This window comes from Eleutherodactylus coqui, chromosome 3, assembly GCF_035609145.1.
Source record: "Eleutherodactylus coqui strain aEleCoq1 chromosome 3, aEleCoq1.hap1, whole genome shotgun sequence".
NCBI lineage: Eukaryota > Metazoa > Chordata > Amphibia > Anura > Eleutherodactylidae > Eleutherodactylus > Eleutherodactylus coqui.
In genome coordinates this window covers 68,316,482-68,334,899 of record NC_089839.1, presented here as the reverse complement: position 1 = coordinate 68,334,899, position 18,418 = coordinate 68,316,482, and the positions used below count along the sequence as shown (strand labels likewise).

The 18,418-nt window shown below is 41.8% G+C and overlaps 1 protein-coding gene across 3 annotated transcripts in view; it reads left to right on the top strand.

Annotated features, from left to right (window-relative positions):
* Positions 1–18,418, top strand: part of SPTBN1 (spectrin beta, non-erythrocytic 1) — a 174,499-nt gene that overhangs the window by 148,949 nt on the left and 7,132 nt on the right. For all 3 annotated transcript variants that reach the window (XM_066595713.1, XM_066595715.1, XM_066595714.1), the window contains 7 exons: positions 488–862; positions 2,495–2,739; positions 2,939–3,077; positions 4,587–4,671; positions 4,835–5,031; positions 6,320–6,432; positions 6,511–6,577. In XM_066595713.1, coding sequence (XP_066451810.1) covers positions 488–862; positions 2,495–2,739; positions 2,939–3,077; positions 4,587–4,671; positions 4,835–5,031; positions 6,320–6,432; positions 6,511–6,577 — 1,221 coding nt within the window. The remainder of the gene's footprint in view (positions 1–487; positions 863–2,494; positions 2,740–2,938; positions 3,078–4,586; positions 4,672–4,834; positions 5,032–6,319; positions 6,433–6,510; positions 6,578–18,418) is intronic.

Below are 18,418 nucleotides of genomic sequence, written 5' to 3'. Positions count from 1 at the left end.
ACAACGGGACAAGTGATCACTGCAGCTAATCACCAGCTAACCTGAGCCAGTGATTGGCTGTCAGTGGTCACATGTCCCTGGTGTCAGTGATGTCATCACTTGAGTAGAAAATGAGGACCAGCAGGAGATCAGGTTGGGTGAGGATGGCTTTTTTATTCATCCATGAATAACCCCCTTGAAATGACCAGACAATGTTAGTTCTCATATTGGTGCTAATGCGTCAGCTAGTTCGTGCTTCAGATTGTTAAAACGTGATTAATAAGGATTCTTCTTGCTTCACAAACTCATTTAGTAGAGTAGTAGTAGTTCTACACATCACTATCGGTTTACACCTTTTATAATCGGGTCTGCTCCTTCCTCGGACATTGATTATACGACATGACTGCGCGATGCCTTTATATTTAGATTTTACTGTATTTGTTAATTTTCTGTGCATTTTCCACTTACTAAGCATAACCAGTGCACTTAATTTCCTTTTTTCTTGCAGATGTTACAGGAAAGGTTCAGGGAGTTTGCACGTGATACCGGCCACATTGGGCAGGAACGAGTGGACACAGTCAATCACATGGCAGATGATCTTATTAATTCAGGACATTCCGATGCTGCTACTATAGCAGAGTGGAAGGATGGTCTCAATGAGGCCTGGGCAGACCTCCTCGAACTGATTGATACCAGAACACAGATACTGGCTGCCTCATATGAACTGCATAAATTCTATCATGATGCTAAAGAGATCTTTGGTCGAATACAAGACAAGCATAAGAAACTTCCTGAGGAGCTTGGGAGGGATCAGAATACAGTTGAGACACTACAGAGAATGCACACAACCTTTGAACATGACATCCAGGCTTTGGGCACACAGGTATCATTTCTGAGAACTCTATTCTCAATTTGCTTTGAATTGCTTAGTCATTGTAGGGGATAACTAGCTGATCGGTGGTGGTCCGATGACTAGTGGAGCACAGATTTCAAAGATCTTCGATGAATGAGAGCTGTGCTGTATATGCATGACCCACACTCCATTTCTTCCCATGATCATTGGAGGTCCCAGTAGTTGGACCTCCACCAATCAGATAGATAGTTTTCCCTATCTTGCGAATAGGGAGGGACTTCATTTTGTCGGACTGCCCCGTTAAAATAGGTTGTCTTCTCAATATATTGACGTTGACCTTGCAATTAGCTGATTCTCGAAGTTTTGATGGCTTTAGCTGGCCATTCATTCCCCCCTCCAGTATGTAGTTTTGTAGTATTGAATTAAGGCGTTCTATGAGGTGCATTTAAGTTCTAAGGTCTCCTTATTTGTTTAAAAAAAAAAACCCCTAGAAAGGTGAAAATAATTGCCACTTCTCAACATAATTTCCTTCTCGATATACCCATTTTTTTTCAACGTCAACTCCCATGAGGGTATGGCTGCTGCAAACACTTCTTTAGGGGTCTATTTTTCTCGCTGATGCAAGAGCGTCACGACTGGAAAAAATGCAAAAAGTGTCCTCCTTCATTGGAAAAAGCCAAAAATTACTGGATACAAGGCCAGGTGAGTAGGGGGCATGAGGAACCGCTTCAAAGTTGTTATGAAGAAACCCCTGAATAAGGGCCGGCCAATGAGCAGACGTGTTATCTTGACTGAATCCCAGCACCAACCTAGAGGAAACATTCCACATCTTCAGGTCAACATGCTGAATATGGTGCATAGGTCCTACGGAAGATGCCAACCTTGCAGGCAATCTCTTCCATATTCAATCAGCGGCCCTTTATAACCACTTGCTCCACTCGTGCAGTCATGTTGTTGGACCAGCTGGTACATTGCTGAGACTGCTTTGGTTCGTCCTTACAGGACGTTCGCCCTTCTTAGAACTGTTGCGCCCATGATCACACAATTGACACCACATGCATCACTCAACTGACGATCAATGTTGATGGGTGTCACTCTACGAAAGTGAAGAAAGCTAATGATTACACGCTACTCTTGGAACCTGAACATTGTTCTCACTCCAGCCGCTGTCACTTGGGTTCTGTGCTTTGGACGATGCCGCCATCTGTCTCGCTCGTCTCTGAAGAATGCCCACGTCTTCTAATATGTGTCCCGTGTTTGTCTGCTCCTATTCTCAAAAAAATTAGGAGACCTTAGAACTAGAATGCATTGTAGTATTACATGTCAGCCTTTCAAATCAATAGTTGACAGTGGATTACATAGAAAGGCCATTATTATTAGCAGTTTTAAGCTAAGGCTGAGCAGAAACAAAAATGATACTTATCGGAAGATCATGTTAGCAAAGACTATTTTGGAGCTCTACGGAGCTCAGAAACTAATGGGACTTTCAATACTGGAAATCTTAGAAAACATTTAGTGTAAAGATCCATTAAGTTTAATGGATTTTTGTTTAAATCGAATCAGATTTCAAGTAAATATGCTGTTATAAAAATTGTCATTTAAAGGAAAATACCAAATGGACACATTTAATTCTTACACTATGGTGGTTCTTTTACCTTCCAGGTGAGGCAGCTGCAAGAAGATGCAACACGACTGCAGGCAGCTTATGCAGGAGATAAGGCTGATGATATCCAGAAGCGGGAGAGTGAGGTTCTGGAGGCTTGGAAGTCATTGCTGGATGCATGTGAGGGGCGACGGCTCCGATTGGTGGACACAGGTGATAAATTCCGATTCTTCAGCATGGTTCGTGACCTCATGCTATGGATGGAAGATGTCATCCGCCAGATTGAAGCACAGGAGAAGCCTAGGTACTTTTTGACTAGTGGTGGTAAAACATGGTTCTAGTATATTCTTAATATTTGTTGTAGACTTCGTTCTATGGCTGACAAAGCCAGAAAAAGTAGCATTAAACCAGTAATTGTCATATCACCACTTCAGTAGTGCATGCAGATAAGAGTATCCCTTATTCTGCACCCCCCTGATTAATTGTATCGCCTATCTTTACAGGGATGTTTCTTCAGTAGAATTACTAATGAATAATCACCAAGGCATTAAAGCGGAGATAGATGCCCGAAACGACAGCTTTACTACATGCATTGAGCTTGGCAAGTCTCTCTTGGCAAGAAAGCACTATGCATCAGAAGAGGTAAGGCGCCAGGAGGATTTATAGTTTAGCTGCATTGCAGATCTGCATGTACTTGCAGCAGAGACAGTCTCTTACTAAAGCAAGGTCTTGGCTGCAGTTCTCTCTGTACTAAGCACTTCTCGCTGTAATATGACTTCACAGACCTAAAACTGCTAACTCCATGTCATTTAGTCTTCTACCCCTCCATGGTCTGTTGTTTCCAAGGGCAACATAGATAAGAAACCATGGGAAGAAAGGCTGATATAATACAATACATATATATGTGTCTGTTTCCTATGCAACTGGCATTTACAAAAACTCTTTCATAGGAATTGGGGTGCTTTCACACACAGTGGGGCTTATTTACTAATACTGTCTAAATGTTAGACAATGCAAATTTAGACTAGACGGTCGTCAAATGTGCCAGATTTATCACTGAATGACCACCTATTAGTTGGTTTAATTTTTGCCAAATACGTGGTGCAATTCGCTGGAATTTGGTGCAATTTTTTGAAGCAGTTTAGGCCACACGTCTTTTCTGACAAGTCAGTAAAACTGTCCAAAAGTATCCAAAACCACATGATAAATGTGGCACAAGCCAGATGTGGATTCAAGAGGAATGGAAAATTATTTAAAAAAAAGGACTTCTTCCTGCTGCATCCACTTCTGGCTTTGGCACAAAAAAAACCCAAAACTACTGCATTTACATCTTCCGAAGCCAAGTCATCCTGCAGCTGTGTTGCTTACAAAGTGATATTGCAACAAGAACCATAAACAAAGCATTGCACAGTGCTCTATTATAAGACGTCATGCAGAATGATCCAGTGTGATGCTTAGGAGTCTTTTGTCAGACGGCTGATCACTTCAGATAGAGCTGGTATTAGCAGTGCTGACACTACAGCTGCATGCAATGGGATCTTTAGAAGGCCTTATCATTAAAACAGAATCCTAATAGGATCTGTTGTAAATAAAAGGAAAAAAAAGCTGAGAAATGCAGATTTGACAATTTCACTGCCTTTCCACTGAGCAATTACAGAGGGCTGTATAACAGAGGGGGACAGAGAGCAAAGAAAGCAGCTATTACAGATGGTAGTAATTCACTCCACATGAAATTTCTGCTCCTGCAGCAGTGAGGGTGAACGGGGCCAGCAGCTACTCAAAGACAAACAGAAGAGAGCTGTGTAGTATTAAGTGGGCGTGGTTATGCTACACAGCCTTTGAAAGAGGAGAGGGGAGGGGAAGCAGAGTTTCTGATGGTTCATGAGCGAGACCAGCTAATAAGTTACAGGAGCACTCTAGAGCAGGAAACCTGAATGTAGGAGAGCTTTCAAACGAAGTATAAGGCTTTCTAAGTACATGAGAAGGAAAACTCAATGCAAAAAAAATATCAGTACAATAAGTGCATCATTTGCTTTCTTGGAGGGACTTGGTAAGATATATGGATTGGTATTTGCAGAAAGGTTTCCATAGCCTTTAAAGAAACCAAATCAATTTGAGTTCTACCTTACAAGGATGTCTTTTTAATACCAGATAAAAGAAAAGTTACTTCAGCTGACTGAGAAGAGGAAAGAGATGATTGATAAGTGGGAGGACCGGTGGGAATGGCTAAGACTGAGTAAGTTGATGGTTAATATGTTTTGGAGGTCGGCAGTAAAATGTTCAATCAGTTTCTCCCCCACATCTATTTTTTCCATATGACTGTTTTTTATTCAAAATTCCCTTTCATTTTGTGTCTTTGAACTTTTGTTCATCATGTCTGTTTTAATATTCACTCTCAGTTTTGGAGGTGCACCAGTTTTCCCGAGATGCCAGTGTTGCAGAGGCCTGGTTATTGGGACAGGAGCCATATCTGTCAAGTCGTGAAATAGGCCAGAGTGTAGATGAAGTGGAAAAACTCATCAAGAGGCATGAAGCATTCGAGAAATCTGCAGCCACTTGGGATGAAAGGTTCTCAGCCTTGGAAAGACTTACTACGGTATTCATCATTGTTTGTTCGTTTGCATTGTTCATTGTGTTTTTGGAGGCTTATATTAGATGGGCGGATTATTAATCAAATACTGACAAAGAACTGGTAGCAAACTTCTGATCATGGCTAAATTAGCACTGAACCAAGAGCACAAAGTGTGTTTCAGAACAGCCGCATTCATTCCTGTTTAACCCATTCCCAACAACTATACGGCTATTAACATAACTGCCATGCCTCATGCAGTTAGGATATATATAGATGTTGGCGGTATATGCTGTTGTATGGGGCAGGCTTGGATGCTGAACTCACTCCATATATGGCAGATGCTGGCCATCTTTGACAGTCAACACCCAGCCATAACAGCCACGATTAGAGAGAATGCCGATCACTGCTGCCAACCCTTTAAATGCTGCTGTCCATTCTGACAGCAACATTGAAATGTCCTGAATGGCACCCCCCCCCCCCCCCCCCCCCCCTCCTTCATGTTGGGCTTGCAGGGTACATTACAGGTGCCATTGCAACCTGGAGCCGCCTTTAAAAAAAAAAAACAGAGCCGCCACGATTGTTAGCCTATTAAGACATGCCTGTTACACATCTTAATAGGATGCCATTAAAAATGCAGTATAATGCATTACTGTGGTATTGCATTATACTGTTTAAGCAATGAAATGATCGCAAGTTCAAAAAAAGTTTAAAAGCTTCCTTTTCCCACTAGTCACATAAAAAAAAGTAATATAAAAATTCATATTGCTGTGTCCATAAAGTGTAGTTTATCAAATGATCACATTACTAATCCTGCACGGTGAGTGCCATTAAAAAAAAAAAGATTCCAGAATTGCGCTGCCCTTGTCACCTTGTCTCTGAGAAAAAAAAAATTGAATAGAAAGCAATCAGAGTCATGTGTAACCCGAAATAGTATCAGTAATAATCTACAGGTCACTTTGTAAAAAAAACAAGCCGTCGCCAGCTGCATTGATGGAAAATTGGAAACGTTATGGCTGTCAAAAGTAGTACTACATAATAAAAACTATATACATTTGGGGTTGCTGCAGTCATACGAACCCACAGAATAAAGACAATGTCATTTTTACTGCACTGTGAGTACTTAAACCCCTCACCTCCTCAAAAAAAATGCATTTTTTCCATGTTGCCCTACTTAGAAATCACAAATGACATCATAAATTATTAGGCATTTACTCAATATCTTTGGTTCATGAAATCTGTTGAATCTTGGCCAAGTACCCTACTAACTCCATTGTGTGAGCTCTGTGTTAACCCTCCCTCAATTATCTCTTAGTTGGAATTGTTGGAAGTACGTCGACTACAAGAAGAGGAGGAGAGGAAGAGGCAGCCCGCAACTCCCGAACTGAGCCCTAAAGTTTCCGAAGAATCGGAGTCCCCACAACAGTGGTAAAAGCTTTATCCTCTCGGGTCTGTCTTGATCTTGCTGTCTTTCCTTTCTTCTGACCGCTTTCTGTTTATATTTAGGGATGGAACAAAAGATGGAGAACATATTTCCCAAAACGGCTTGCCATCTGACCAAGATTCACCACGGGTTAGTTACCGATCCCAAAACTACCAAAGCTACAAAAACTTGATTAGCCGAAGAACAGCCAATGACAGGCAGTGGTCTGGACTGTAAACCCTCCGTCCAAAAAAAAAACAACAAAACACTAAAGTTTCTAGTAACGCTGGTACTTTTCAACCCAAACTTCCTGAGATGTACTGTCAATAACATTTCCCATAGAGTTCTTGTTTATATGACTTGACTAACGGCAGGTACCAGACAACACCTGTATTTTCTATGTATTTGTCTTGAATTCCTATTTACTGGATAGGAGAGTACAGAGTTGTCTCGTCAGTCACTTGGGACACAGGCTTTAGGATTTTTCTTATTCCGTGTGAGACGTCTTGATCTATACAAAGGGAACTGGGATGACAAACTTGAGGGATTATATATCGTGTCTGTATATGCCGTGATCTACTGATCTGGTGTATTATGAATGCTTGTTTTGTTCATTTTATTTTTTGCTTGTCTTTCTTGCAAGGTGTTGAGACAGAAGCATGCTTGAGCAGCAGAATGTAGTGCAGCAGATTTTACTAATTTTTAAAATCCTCTGGGTAGGGCCTCTTTCACACAGGCGACAGCGATATCGCCGCGGGAAAATCTCAGCGATATCACATCGGTGTTCAGTGCGATATCTCTGTGTTTGAAGTTCTCCGGCACGGCTTCCTGATCAGGAGTTTTTGAAAAACCCTGCCTCAAGCGACGTGACTTAGTCAATCAGAATGTTAGTGATTGGTTAATCGAGTGCTAGCTCTGATTGGCTGAGCCGCGGCACTCAAGATCCAATCAGAGGCAGTGCTTCCTGGAGGCAGGATTTTTCGAACTCCTGACCAGGAAGCTATGCCAGGGAGCTTCGGGAGAAGTGCCGCTGACTTGGGACAGCGCCTCTTGGGTGGTGTATTTCTTTCTTTTTTTTTATGCAGCTAGGGCTTATTTTAGGGCTTTTACAGTAGGATTTCCTAATGTAAAAATTGCATTGCACCGCACGAAAACCTCGTTTTCATGTGATGCAGCAGAAAGGATGGCTCCATAGAGAAACATGGGCTACTAAACCTTGCAAATCGCTGCAATATTTAGCAACCCGTAATTTTTTTTTCTCGCGAAGTCGCAGGCTATAAAACATTGTGAAGGAACCCATTGGGAAGCATGGACTTCACATTAATACAATTTTTAGCATTGTTGCATCGCCAGAAAATCGCACGATTTTGTCACCCGTGTGAAACCGGCCTAAAGCTCCATATCAATCCTTGTCGGTTATTCTGATTAGAGCTAGAAAGACTGAGAGGTTCTCTGTTTCACTCCTCTTCTAGGTAGGGTGCTTTGACATGGGACGAGCTGTCGGGCAAATGATGCCAGCAGCTCATCTCAGCGATCAATCGTTCCTGTGCTTCTACATGAGTATCGCAGACTGAATGGAGGTGGAGCGGCCGGGGATCGTTCTGGCCCGCCTGCCTCCATTCACAGTAAGCAGGCAGTCATTCATAAGTGAACGACTGTCTGTTTGCACTGAACATAGAAAATGTAGTGAACGACTTCTTGTTCGTCGTTCCATTGCTACATGCATTTACATTGAAAGATAATCGTTCCGATTCTCACTGGATCGCGGGAATCTGAGCCATAATCGTTCTGCGTAAAAGCACCCAGTATTACAACAGCATGTGTCCATGTAAGGTTTATAATAAAGAACCAGTCAAGAAAGAATTGTTTGACATTGTTTCTTGACCGATTCTTAATTAAAAACCTTACGTGCACACATGCTGTAGTAATACCAAAGCACCCTTAGACAAGCCTCATTAGTCAGTCCCTTGAGTAAAGACTTTGGGCTGTTATCTGAAAGGTGCTTTAGGCTGGCCGATTCTCTACTGGAAACAAGCAACAACTGTTTTGCAAGTCCATTGGAGCTCATTTGCCTCCATGTCCATAGTGCAACCAATGTGCAGGAACATATGTTAGTATGATCCTTGGAGCGCATCTAGTTCCATTCTTATCCGTGGAGCATCACTGTTGGCACCTCATAAAAGATGCACTTGCCTGACAACAGAGCTATTCGGCAGGAGACGAGCCTATGAACAGACGTTCGTTCCCAACTATCTGCTCCTGTAATAATAATGGGGAAACTTTACATCGGTGAATTCATGTTTAAGCAATAGCTTCAATGAAAGTGCAACAAAAAGTTGAATTTAGACTTTATAGCATTTTTACATATTTTGCACTTAAAATGCATTTTTGTTAATGTATTGATATTTATGCAAATAAGGCTCAAATGCAAGGTTTTCTTACTGACTTTCACTAACTTCTATAGACTTTTTCACCACTGATGTGGAAGGTACTGCAGGCTCAGGTGTAATGTTGCTGGTGTTCAGTAGATGGCAGCGTTGAGATGTGACTTTATTTAGAGTTACTGAATTGCAGGGTGTTTGTAGAATCCCAGGAAGGTCTCATGCAAGTGTATTACAGCACTGTAGAACCCTCTTAAAGGAAAACTGTCACCAGGTTCATGCTGCCCGAATGTCTATTCGGCCCATGTATGGTTTCTTTTGAACCGCTGCCGTTCCAGAATAAGACCTGTTTAGCAGTTTGACTTGGAGCTCAGCTCTCAGAGCTCTTGAGTCGTAGGGCCGGGCTGTGCCAGGCTCTCCCCACCCTAATAGTGGCAGCTCCTCTCCAGTTTCGGTCAGTCTTGATGCTGTGTGAGTGGAGAGCCAACGCAGCCCACATCTATGACTTGGAGCTGCGGTCCAGCTTAGTTCGGAGTCCGACTTCTAAGTATGGTTTATCTGAAAAGCAGCAGTGTTTTGGAATAAAACAAACATGGGCTCAATGGGCAAACGTGTCCCGGGTTTCTGCTGCCCCCGTGGATAAGGAAGCATGAAGCTGGTAACAAGCTCAATTTAAAGGGACATAACGCCAAACTCATGGGAGTTTGAGACCATACTCGTGGTGTGCTCCATCGGTAGCCACGTTACGGAGATTGTCTCTCTCTGTACTACAAAGCTTGCACACAGGCACTACATGGGGTATATATGGCCACAGGGACTCATACCTTTGGACTAACTAAGGTCTCTTTTACATCTGCACTGGTGCTCCAGGTGATTTCCATTGTCAAGCTTCTCCTTTAGAGCCAGAGAAAGACAATCTCAGAACCCCCGTATTGAGCACATGCAGGAGACCCCATTGCCTATAATGTGGTCTCTCCGGCTACTGGCAGGCTGTAAATGGAGTAGACTGCGGTTATGAATGTGATTATGTGTGTGAGGCCTTAGAATGGGTTTAGAAAGTATAAGAAAAAAATGTTAACTGTACCATAGAATAAAGGCGGGTGACTTTTTTTGCACTTTAGTGTCTACCATTAACTATTTATAATCATGTTGCCACAAAGACTTATTTATTATCTGAGCGCAGTATCTAGGTGTCTTGTTCCAATTCTCTGTAGTGTATCTAAAGTGCAAATAAGATCTAGTAAATCTGGAAGAACCAACACAGCAAAGGTGTTACTTTATGTAGTTGGCTGACAATAGCTGCTGGGTCTTGTAGTCCCACAAGTTTGGAAACACCAGGTATTGTTTTCCTTAGGATAGAAGTTGATGGTTGATCTTCAAAAAAGTGTCAAAATTCACGGCTTTGTGGCGTGGCTGTTGACCTTTTAATGGCTAAAATACGTGCAGAATTCCAACATGGAAACAATAATTTCTGCTTCCAGAAGTGGCGCGTCGCTTCAAACGTGGAAACGTGCAGAAACCACCGCCAAAAACCAAAACAGAAAGCTTGAGAGTATGTTCACATGTAGAGGAATTGGTGCAGATTTGTCACTGCAGAAAGTCTGCGCCTTTTCCGTTGGGTATGAAAATACCCCAAAGGTGTCCACGTGGGGCAGAATGTGCTGCAGGATGTTGGTAGCGGACACTTGGCTGCATTTCTGCAGCACCAAAGGCAAACCACCTGGTGTGGATTTTAGTGCAGAATTCACCCTCTCCTTTGAAGAGATGGAATTCGCACTGAAAACCCGCTGCTATCATTGACAATTCTGCATCGCATCTACAGTTCCACAGCATTCTCACATTCTCAGTCCCTTTTGCTGTTACAGACAACGCCGCTAATTTTCCATGAAGCAAAAAATATGCTGCAAATTTTGCTGCTGATTTTGCTACAGATCCGCAGCAGATTTCACCTTTTGAATTGAAGGGGTGCAGCGTGCTTCACATCCGTATCATAATCCACACTGATGTTGGATTTCGATGCAGATTTTCCACTACAGTGTTTGGAGTAGATCTGCACGCGGCGTTTGCCCTTTTTCAATGCGCATGTCACTTCTTTTTAGTTTCCGTATCATAATTCCCCACGAAGCAGAAAGCTGTGGACTTTGACACAGTTTTTAGATCGAACTTTCTGCTGCTAAGATAAACAGCGATCACACTGTGTGGACATACCCCAGGGCAGGTTCACACCTAGTGGAATTGGTGCAGGTTTTCCCATAATGGAAAATCCGTTTCAAAACAAGTCAAAAACGATTTCACAGTGTGAACACACCCTTAGGGGCCATTCACATCAGCTTCTGAGGCTCCATTCGGGACCTCCATTGGTGATTTCTGCTAGAAAACAAGACAAAATAGCGCAGTCAGCAGCCCCATATCGTCCTGTAAGGTCCAACAAAATGCCACCACTAGCCAGAAATCGTACAGTGGAAGTCCCTTCAGCGCCATTCAGTTCTGTCAGTAGACAGAACCGTTCGGCCAGGGGTGCCATTTACCTGTTCCCCGAACTGTGCAGGAAACAAAGCCATTAGAATGTCTTGTGGTTCAAATACAAAATGCAGCCACTAATGTTTATCTCCTTTTTTAGTTTTTCATATCCCCATCAGGATTACCACCACATAACCCGTGTATTTCATCACCAGTTCTGCACGTCCTTTTTAAGTCGCTTCTTATTTCTGTTCATGTTTTGCATTACGTTCTCTCCGTTATTCCAGACACAATAATCTCTCTACCTTTTTTTCTTCAGTTATTTTAATTTATTGCTGATTTGAATAAATGATGAACAATTTATAAATGATCACATGAATGTATGTTATTAAAGGGGTTGTCCAGGATTAAAGAAAAGTCTGATTTCCTTCACCCCTCTCCAGAAATGGCGCCACTTTTGTCTATGGGCGGTGTCTTTTGGTATTGCGGCTCAGCACTTTCACTCGTGTGAGGTCAAGCTGCAGTACCAAGCACTTCCTATGGACCAGAGTGGCGCTCAAAATTTTAAAAAAAATGACAATTCCTTTTATTTCTGATGCTGGACAACCTCTTTTAAGGTTCACCTGTTACCTGCACACAGCGGAGGCCGCCATGTTGTATACTCATCAGATTTAGACACATTACCAAAAAATCAGTGTTCTTCTGCAGTTTGCATTTCTGAACTACCTTGTATATACACGTATAACCTCTGCTCGTTGGTGACCGTTCTGAATTTGCATATGGCTGCCCGCTGTGCTGTAGGCAGCAGTTCTGAACTCATGATACTAATGCTAAGATGATATAAATGTATTTTCTTATTATATATAACTATATTCTTGAGCTATATTTTACCAGAAGTCAATAAAATGGTGCAGAGACTCCAACATGTCAAATCAAATGGAGCCTAGCTTTGTTCATCCGGATGCTGCGACCCATGCCATGCATGTCACTAATAATTTACATACGTCACGTGTCACTGACCAGGTCACATGACTAACGATCATGTGAAGTAAACGTCATTGTAACCGCTGTGTTGTGGTGTTTGTCTGCACGCTCAAAGCATGTGCCCATTAAAGTTTATTTGCTTGTCCATTTCTACACGTATCGCACCGTTCTGTGTTTAATTCATGTTACGTCCGCTTACATTTTTGGTTTTGCCGTTTTGTTTTTAATGCTCCAATGGAAAGTGATGTCTAAAAACCAACATGTCTGTGTTTAGCGTGTAAGAGTCGGGTTGCAAGAGCGCTTTCATAGTTCGCTTGTCAATCATTATTGCTGCTCACATACACAACGCAACACAAGTTTAATGCCACTTTATTAGCTGGCAGTCATTGCAATTATCGTCTTTGAGAACAAGAATATTAGAGACTCATCGTTATTGTGTGCCTGTACTGTCAGAGTTAAAGGGGATGTATATAACTAGACTGCCACTGGCCCTTTAAGATGGTCATTATGAATGCGTCCAGTTGCAGGTAGACCAATATCTCCACATGCTTCGGCTCAGAATAACCAGGATATTGAATATATCGAGGAGAGGGGATCGTTGTTGGATGCGCCAAAAATGCAGCCAATGTGCCTAGTAGTCTGCTACAACCCAGATATTTAGCTTCTCATGGCCTGGGCAGCTCCGTTCATCCAAAGCCCATAGGCAGTGTCAGACAGTAGCGTGGAGTTGTCCTCTTACTGGATGTCTCCTATTGCCCATAGTTACTGGCACTGTCTTATGGTCCTTTAACACTGGCCTATTATTGAGTCCAAGCCTTCCCCCTTTCACCCAACATTCGGGCCATGTATAGGGACCAACGAATGTGCAAACGCTCACTTGTCGGATAATTTGGCTCTCTTATGGTTGGCGGTACAGCCAACCTATGGGGACAACTGATCGCATTAGCAATCGCTCTTCCGACATATGTTAATCGGCACTCGTTACATCAAGACGAAAATTCAGCCCATGTGAATGGACCTTTACTTCCATTAGGAATCTATTAGCAAGGGGCTTAAAAAAGTAAACTAAAAGCCCTCCTTGGTTATCACTTATACTGTAACCGTAGAGCCACACTTCTGTCATAACATTTAATAAGTAATTTGTTTTAGCTCCGAAAGATAGAACATTTTTTTTTTAATATTCTCGCAGTATCACTGGGGGGGAAAAAAGTCACTTGTTATTAAGTCCATCCAAAAGAATGGAGTTCATATTCGCACAAGTTTTGTGTGTCTTGCAATGCACAAAACTCGCATGAGATTTTCGCCCGTGTGCATGAAGCCTGAGACGCACAACACGTGTGTGAATATGAACTCCATTCTTTTGAATAAAGTCATACACGTTTGGTTTATTTTTTTTTTTAAGTAAAAAAACGCTGCATGTCCTATTTTTCCGCGTCACTCGGAACGCATCGCCCATTGTTTTCAATGAGACACTCAAACACACCGCACGGCGTTAGATGTGTACGTGAGTGCGATATGTTGTCTCCCATTGAAATCCCTGGTAAACACTGGCCAATCTTCTGAGTCATGTGAAACAAGCGGCGGAGGATCGCAGTTTCCAAGAAGTGATGGGAGGCGCTTTTGCACGAGTAAAACTCATGTTGACGAGTGCAATATCGCGCTCGCCCATTTGATTGTAGCCTCAGAAAACCTTGTGCCTTTTCTTAATTTTCCAGTCTCTAGAAACAAACTCAGAAATCTGGAATTTCAGTTAGTCCCCTTTTACAAGGAACGATTATCGTTCAGACTCTTGTTAATCAGAACGATAATTGTTCAGAGTAAATGCTCGTTAAAAGAATTAGAAGGCAGCTTCCAATGTGTGATGTCATCTTCCATTAAAGCATGTATGACTTTTCAGCTGTACATTGGCGTTTTTTAAAATGTGATTGTTCTCAGTGAGAGAAACCAAGTCATCTTGTAGATATGATACCTTTTAATGACTAACAAAAATACATGATGTTACAGCGAGCTTTCAAACCTACTTTTTTATCAGGTGTAATTGGAATAGCTCCGAAGACTCCAAATTCTAATCACATTTTGCTCTACTGGCTAACACAGTACCAAACTTCTTTTTTCCTCTTCAGATCCATTCCATTATCCCTGAGGAAGAACCCTGAGCAGGTTCAAAAGCTCGCTGTAACATCATGTCATTTTGTTAGCCATTAAAAGGTATCCTATCTACAAGATTACTTTTTCTCTTACTATGAATAATCACATTTTGCTCTACTGACCACACAGTACTAAACTTTTTTTTTTTCTTTAGCATTTTTCAAGCATAGCCGAACACTGTGCATCTGCATTCATCTATACACCCAGTGACGACGCCAACATGTTCCTCAATTAATGACATCATAGTAATGGACGTACGTAAATCTATACAAAAATAAACGTAAATGTCATACAAACATAAATCCCCATGTTGTAATCTGCATGCCACAGGATCTAATAAATATGATATAGCCCAAGTGTGCAGATGACCGCAGCATCACTCCTTCAGCATCTGTATGGCCTTGACGGCTTCATTGAAGATACAGACAGCAAAAAGGAATCCTCTAGACGTGTTGTAGAATGTAGTGCTGATACAGCGTTAACTTTATAGTTCTCAGTTATATCTAATCATTAGATCCTGTGGTATGAAGTACATTACCAGGTGATATAGGCTTGTATAACATTTGGTTATTTTTGTATAGATTTATGTATATCCATTGCTATGATGTCACTATTTGAGGTACATGATGATATTAGTGGGTGACACCGCACTTTGGAAGTTGCCTTCTACTTCTCATCTATACAGCTGAGTAATCTGGATTATTCCCACAGAAGCGGCGGGAATCCATCATACATTTGAAGTGCTGTTCAGCTTTATGGATCAGTGTACATGCTGCCAGCAACTGAATGACAAACAGTAATTAGTTAACTTATCATTCGTCGATCCGATTATGCAGGCATACAAATTAATTGACAACCGGCCTGTGTAAACAGGCAGGCGGTCCTCTATGAACTACTGCACGTTTACTGTGAATGGAGATCTCCGGCCGCTCCGCACCCATTCACTGAGCGATCATCACCCCTGTGTCAAAGCAGAGGAGCGATGATTGCTGGGATGACTTGTCGGGCTTTTAAGCACCCAACAATCGGCCCATGTAAAGGGATCCTTTCTTTAAATGTCTCTGATCTCTGAGCTGTGCTTTTCTTTTTCTGCACACCGTGTAATTGGCTTCATACATGTAATGGATCCAATTAGTTTTTTGCAGATTATCTCTCCAAAACCATGTTGGATTTACTATCATCATATCCTATAGCAAGAGAGTCTTATGACAGATGCTGTTTTAGGCTTGGGAAATGGAGTTAAATCTATTTCTGCAGTTTATCCACAGTATCATAGAATGACCCAGCAAATACCTGTTTAGTATTGTTTTCAACAGTATGCTCTCATGTATCTGGCGCATTACATATATCAAGATTGGATAAATGGATTATCTTGGACATCTTTATTAAATACGTTCCATTACAGCTCATGGATGTCCCCATAGGACAAGGACTGAGCCTGTTAGCCAGAGCAGAGAGCCGCTAGTAGAGCAACTCTTGCTCTGGAACACCTAGTGTATCTGCCCATTACAAAAACGACAATCTTCATTTCAGTGGGTGTATGTAATATTTATTTTTCCCTGCAAACAGACTCTTGTGGTCAGCTCATCATTTGGGGAAATGGCTAATGAACAAGTGTTGCTCAAAGCAGGCAAACTTTGTATTTAAGAGTCTCAGAAGTGCCAAAAAGAAAAACTGATGTGTTGTAAAATAGTTTAGACTTTCAGTGAACCCTTGTTAAAGACATTAAAGGCATCCTAATATGTATCTGGTATATAAATTAGTTTATAGGGAGTTTTTCACCACTTTTCCCTTCTGCAGACTCAAACTCTAATTGCCCATTTTCATGGAACTGTTGGGTAGAGACTAGCTGCTATGTCTTCCATATGTTTCTCTCACACACCTTCTGAAGCAGCAGATGTAGTACAGAACTACTGAGCAGTGTAGCTGTGAGTGCTGTACAAGGACGAAAAAAAAAACCCGCTAGAGCCAGCAGAGTCTCTGGTTGCAGACTTCTGTTGGAAGCATGTAACCTGATCTGTCAGTGAGCTGATCAGTTTTGTCTTCCAAGATGAATTTAACAGTGAATTCATGGTGAGTGATCAGTTACTCAGAGGAAGATGAAAGGAGCCTGATGTGTGGAAAAAAGGCATTTTTCTCCAATAGGATGTACTACATATTCTCTTTGCTAGTACTATGTATTCAGAGTTTGGTGAAAATATACAGTGCCTGTTTTTAAGAGGTTCTTTGTTTTTAGAAAACACTGTAAATTTCAAGATAGACCTACTATAAAAGAATATTTAGGATTGAATGGGCGAGGCATTACCCGATTATAACAATTTAAAGGGGTTTTCCAGGACACCAAAAAATAGCTAAAAGTAGAGGCTGTGATGCAATGACAAAAAAAACCTCAGTTGGTAAATTCACGTCTCTTAAGTTCTATTTATACCTAGGACTGTGACTGTAACAAGGGAGCACCCTCTACGTATAGAGAAAAGCAACATAGAAGGGGTTTCTTTACTGTAAGAGCAGTGAGACGATCGTACTTTTTGCCAGAGGACATGGTGAGAGCGAACTCGATAAGAGAGTTCAGGAGAGGCCTGGATGCCTTTTTTGAGCGTTACGATCTTATAAGTTATAGTCACTGATTACCTCAGAAGGGTCAATGATCCTGGGATTATTCCAATTGCCAGATTGGAGTCGGGAAGCAATTTTTTTTCCTTAAATGGGGAAAATATGCTGCTACCTCATTGGATTTTTTTTTTGCCTTCCTCTGGATCAACATTGGGAGTTGGGATCAGCTGAACTAGATTGACATGCATCTTTTTTCGGTCTTACGTACTATGTTACTATGCTGCCCACTTCATTGTCTCTCCGATATTTGTTAGTGAACTTGCAGTAATGCTGTGATTTCTGCATTGACTGCGTGCGCCCATCACCTACAGGTAGTTGGTGCATCAGCATTGCAGGACCACTAACAAATACCGTGTGGGCCATGGAGTGGTGAGGAATTATTTTATCACAGCCTCTGCTTTTAGCCAGTCGTCGAAAACCCATTAGACAGCAAGAACCATCAAAATAACTGCTATATAATGCTACATTTCCCCTGCAGCAGTCCCTGCATGGGAAATGTCAAGTTAGCTTCCCCCAGCAAAATCGTCTGCTTCACGTTAACTGATCCTCTACAGCTAATCCAAAGGAGTTGTTTCAGAATTTAACCTGTTGCACAGGTGTTGGCAGATCAGGTGTAGGAATCTAAAGACAGTCCAACCCTTCCCATATAGAACTTTGCACCTTCCAATGTCTTTGCATTGTATCAAATACTGACAGAGCATTTATTAAAGACAGATCTTCACAAGGCGCGCCTGCCATTAATCACTTAAGTAGCATTATGATAAAGCTGTGGCACCTCGCTTTATTTTCTCCTTGGCATTAAAAAAAAGGATTGGCGTTATGTGTACTAAATAATAAGTAGCACAGAGCTTCCATAACTTGCTAATCTCACTCTTCAGGCTGCTTCAGTGATACTAAATAGCAACAATGAATGTTAGGGTGTGAGTCCTATCCTTAGATAAAAGATACTAGGAATCCATTAGAATTGAACGGCTCCTGGAGACGACTTCAGCTTGACCAATCAGCTGCTGGATAACGTGGCTGTCTAAGCCAATCCTGGTCACAGCGGGCAGCGAACTACCAGATCATCAAAGCAAGCGATGAGCAAGGCCTTGGTTCTGTCTTTGTTTTGGGGGTAAATAGTCGTGTGGTGTTGAGTGACTGTGGTGTTTTCTCTCGTCCCTTCTTAACTCCAATCCGGTTTACTTAATGAAGCGCAATACCATAATGAAGCGCAATACCATAACTCCGGTTACCAAACTATTTGTATCTCACAACTCCTAATTTCCCATCTGTTCTCCTGAAAATCCAATCTAACCAGGATGATGGAAGTGGAAATGCATGGTGTCATTTCATTTTAATCTTTGCATGTCTTCTGATTGTTTTACCTCTGGTAAAATAGGAGCATTTTCAGAAACCAGGCCAT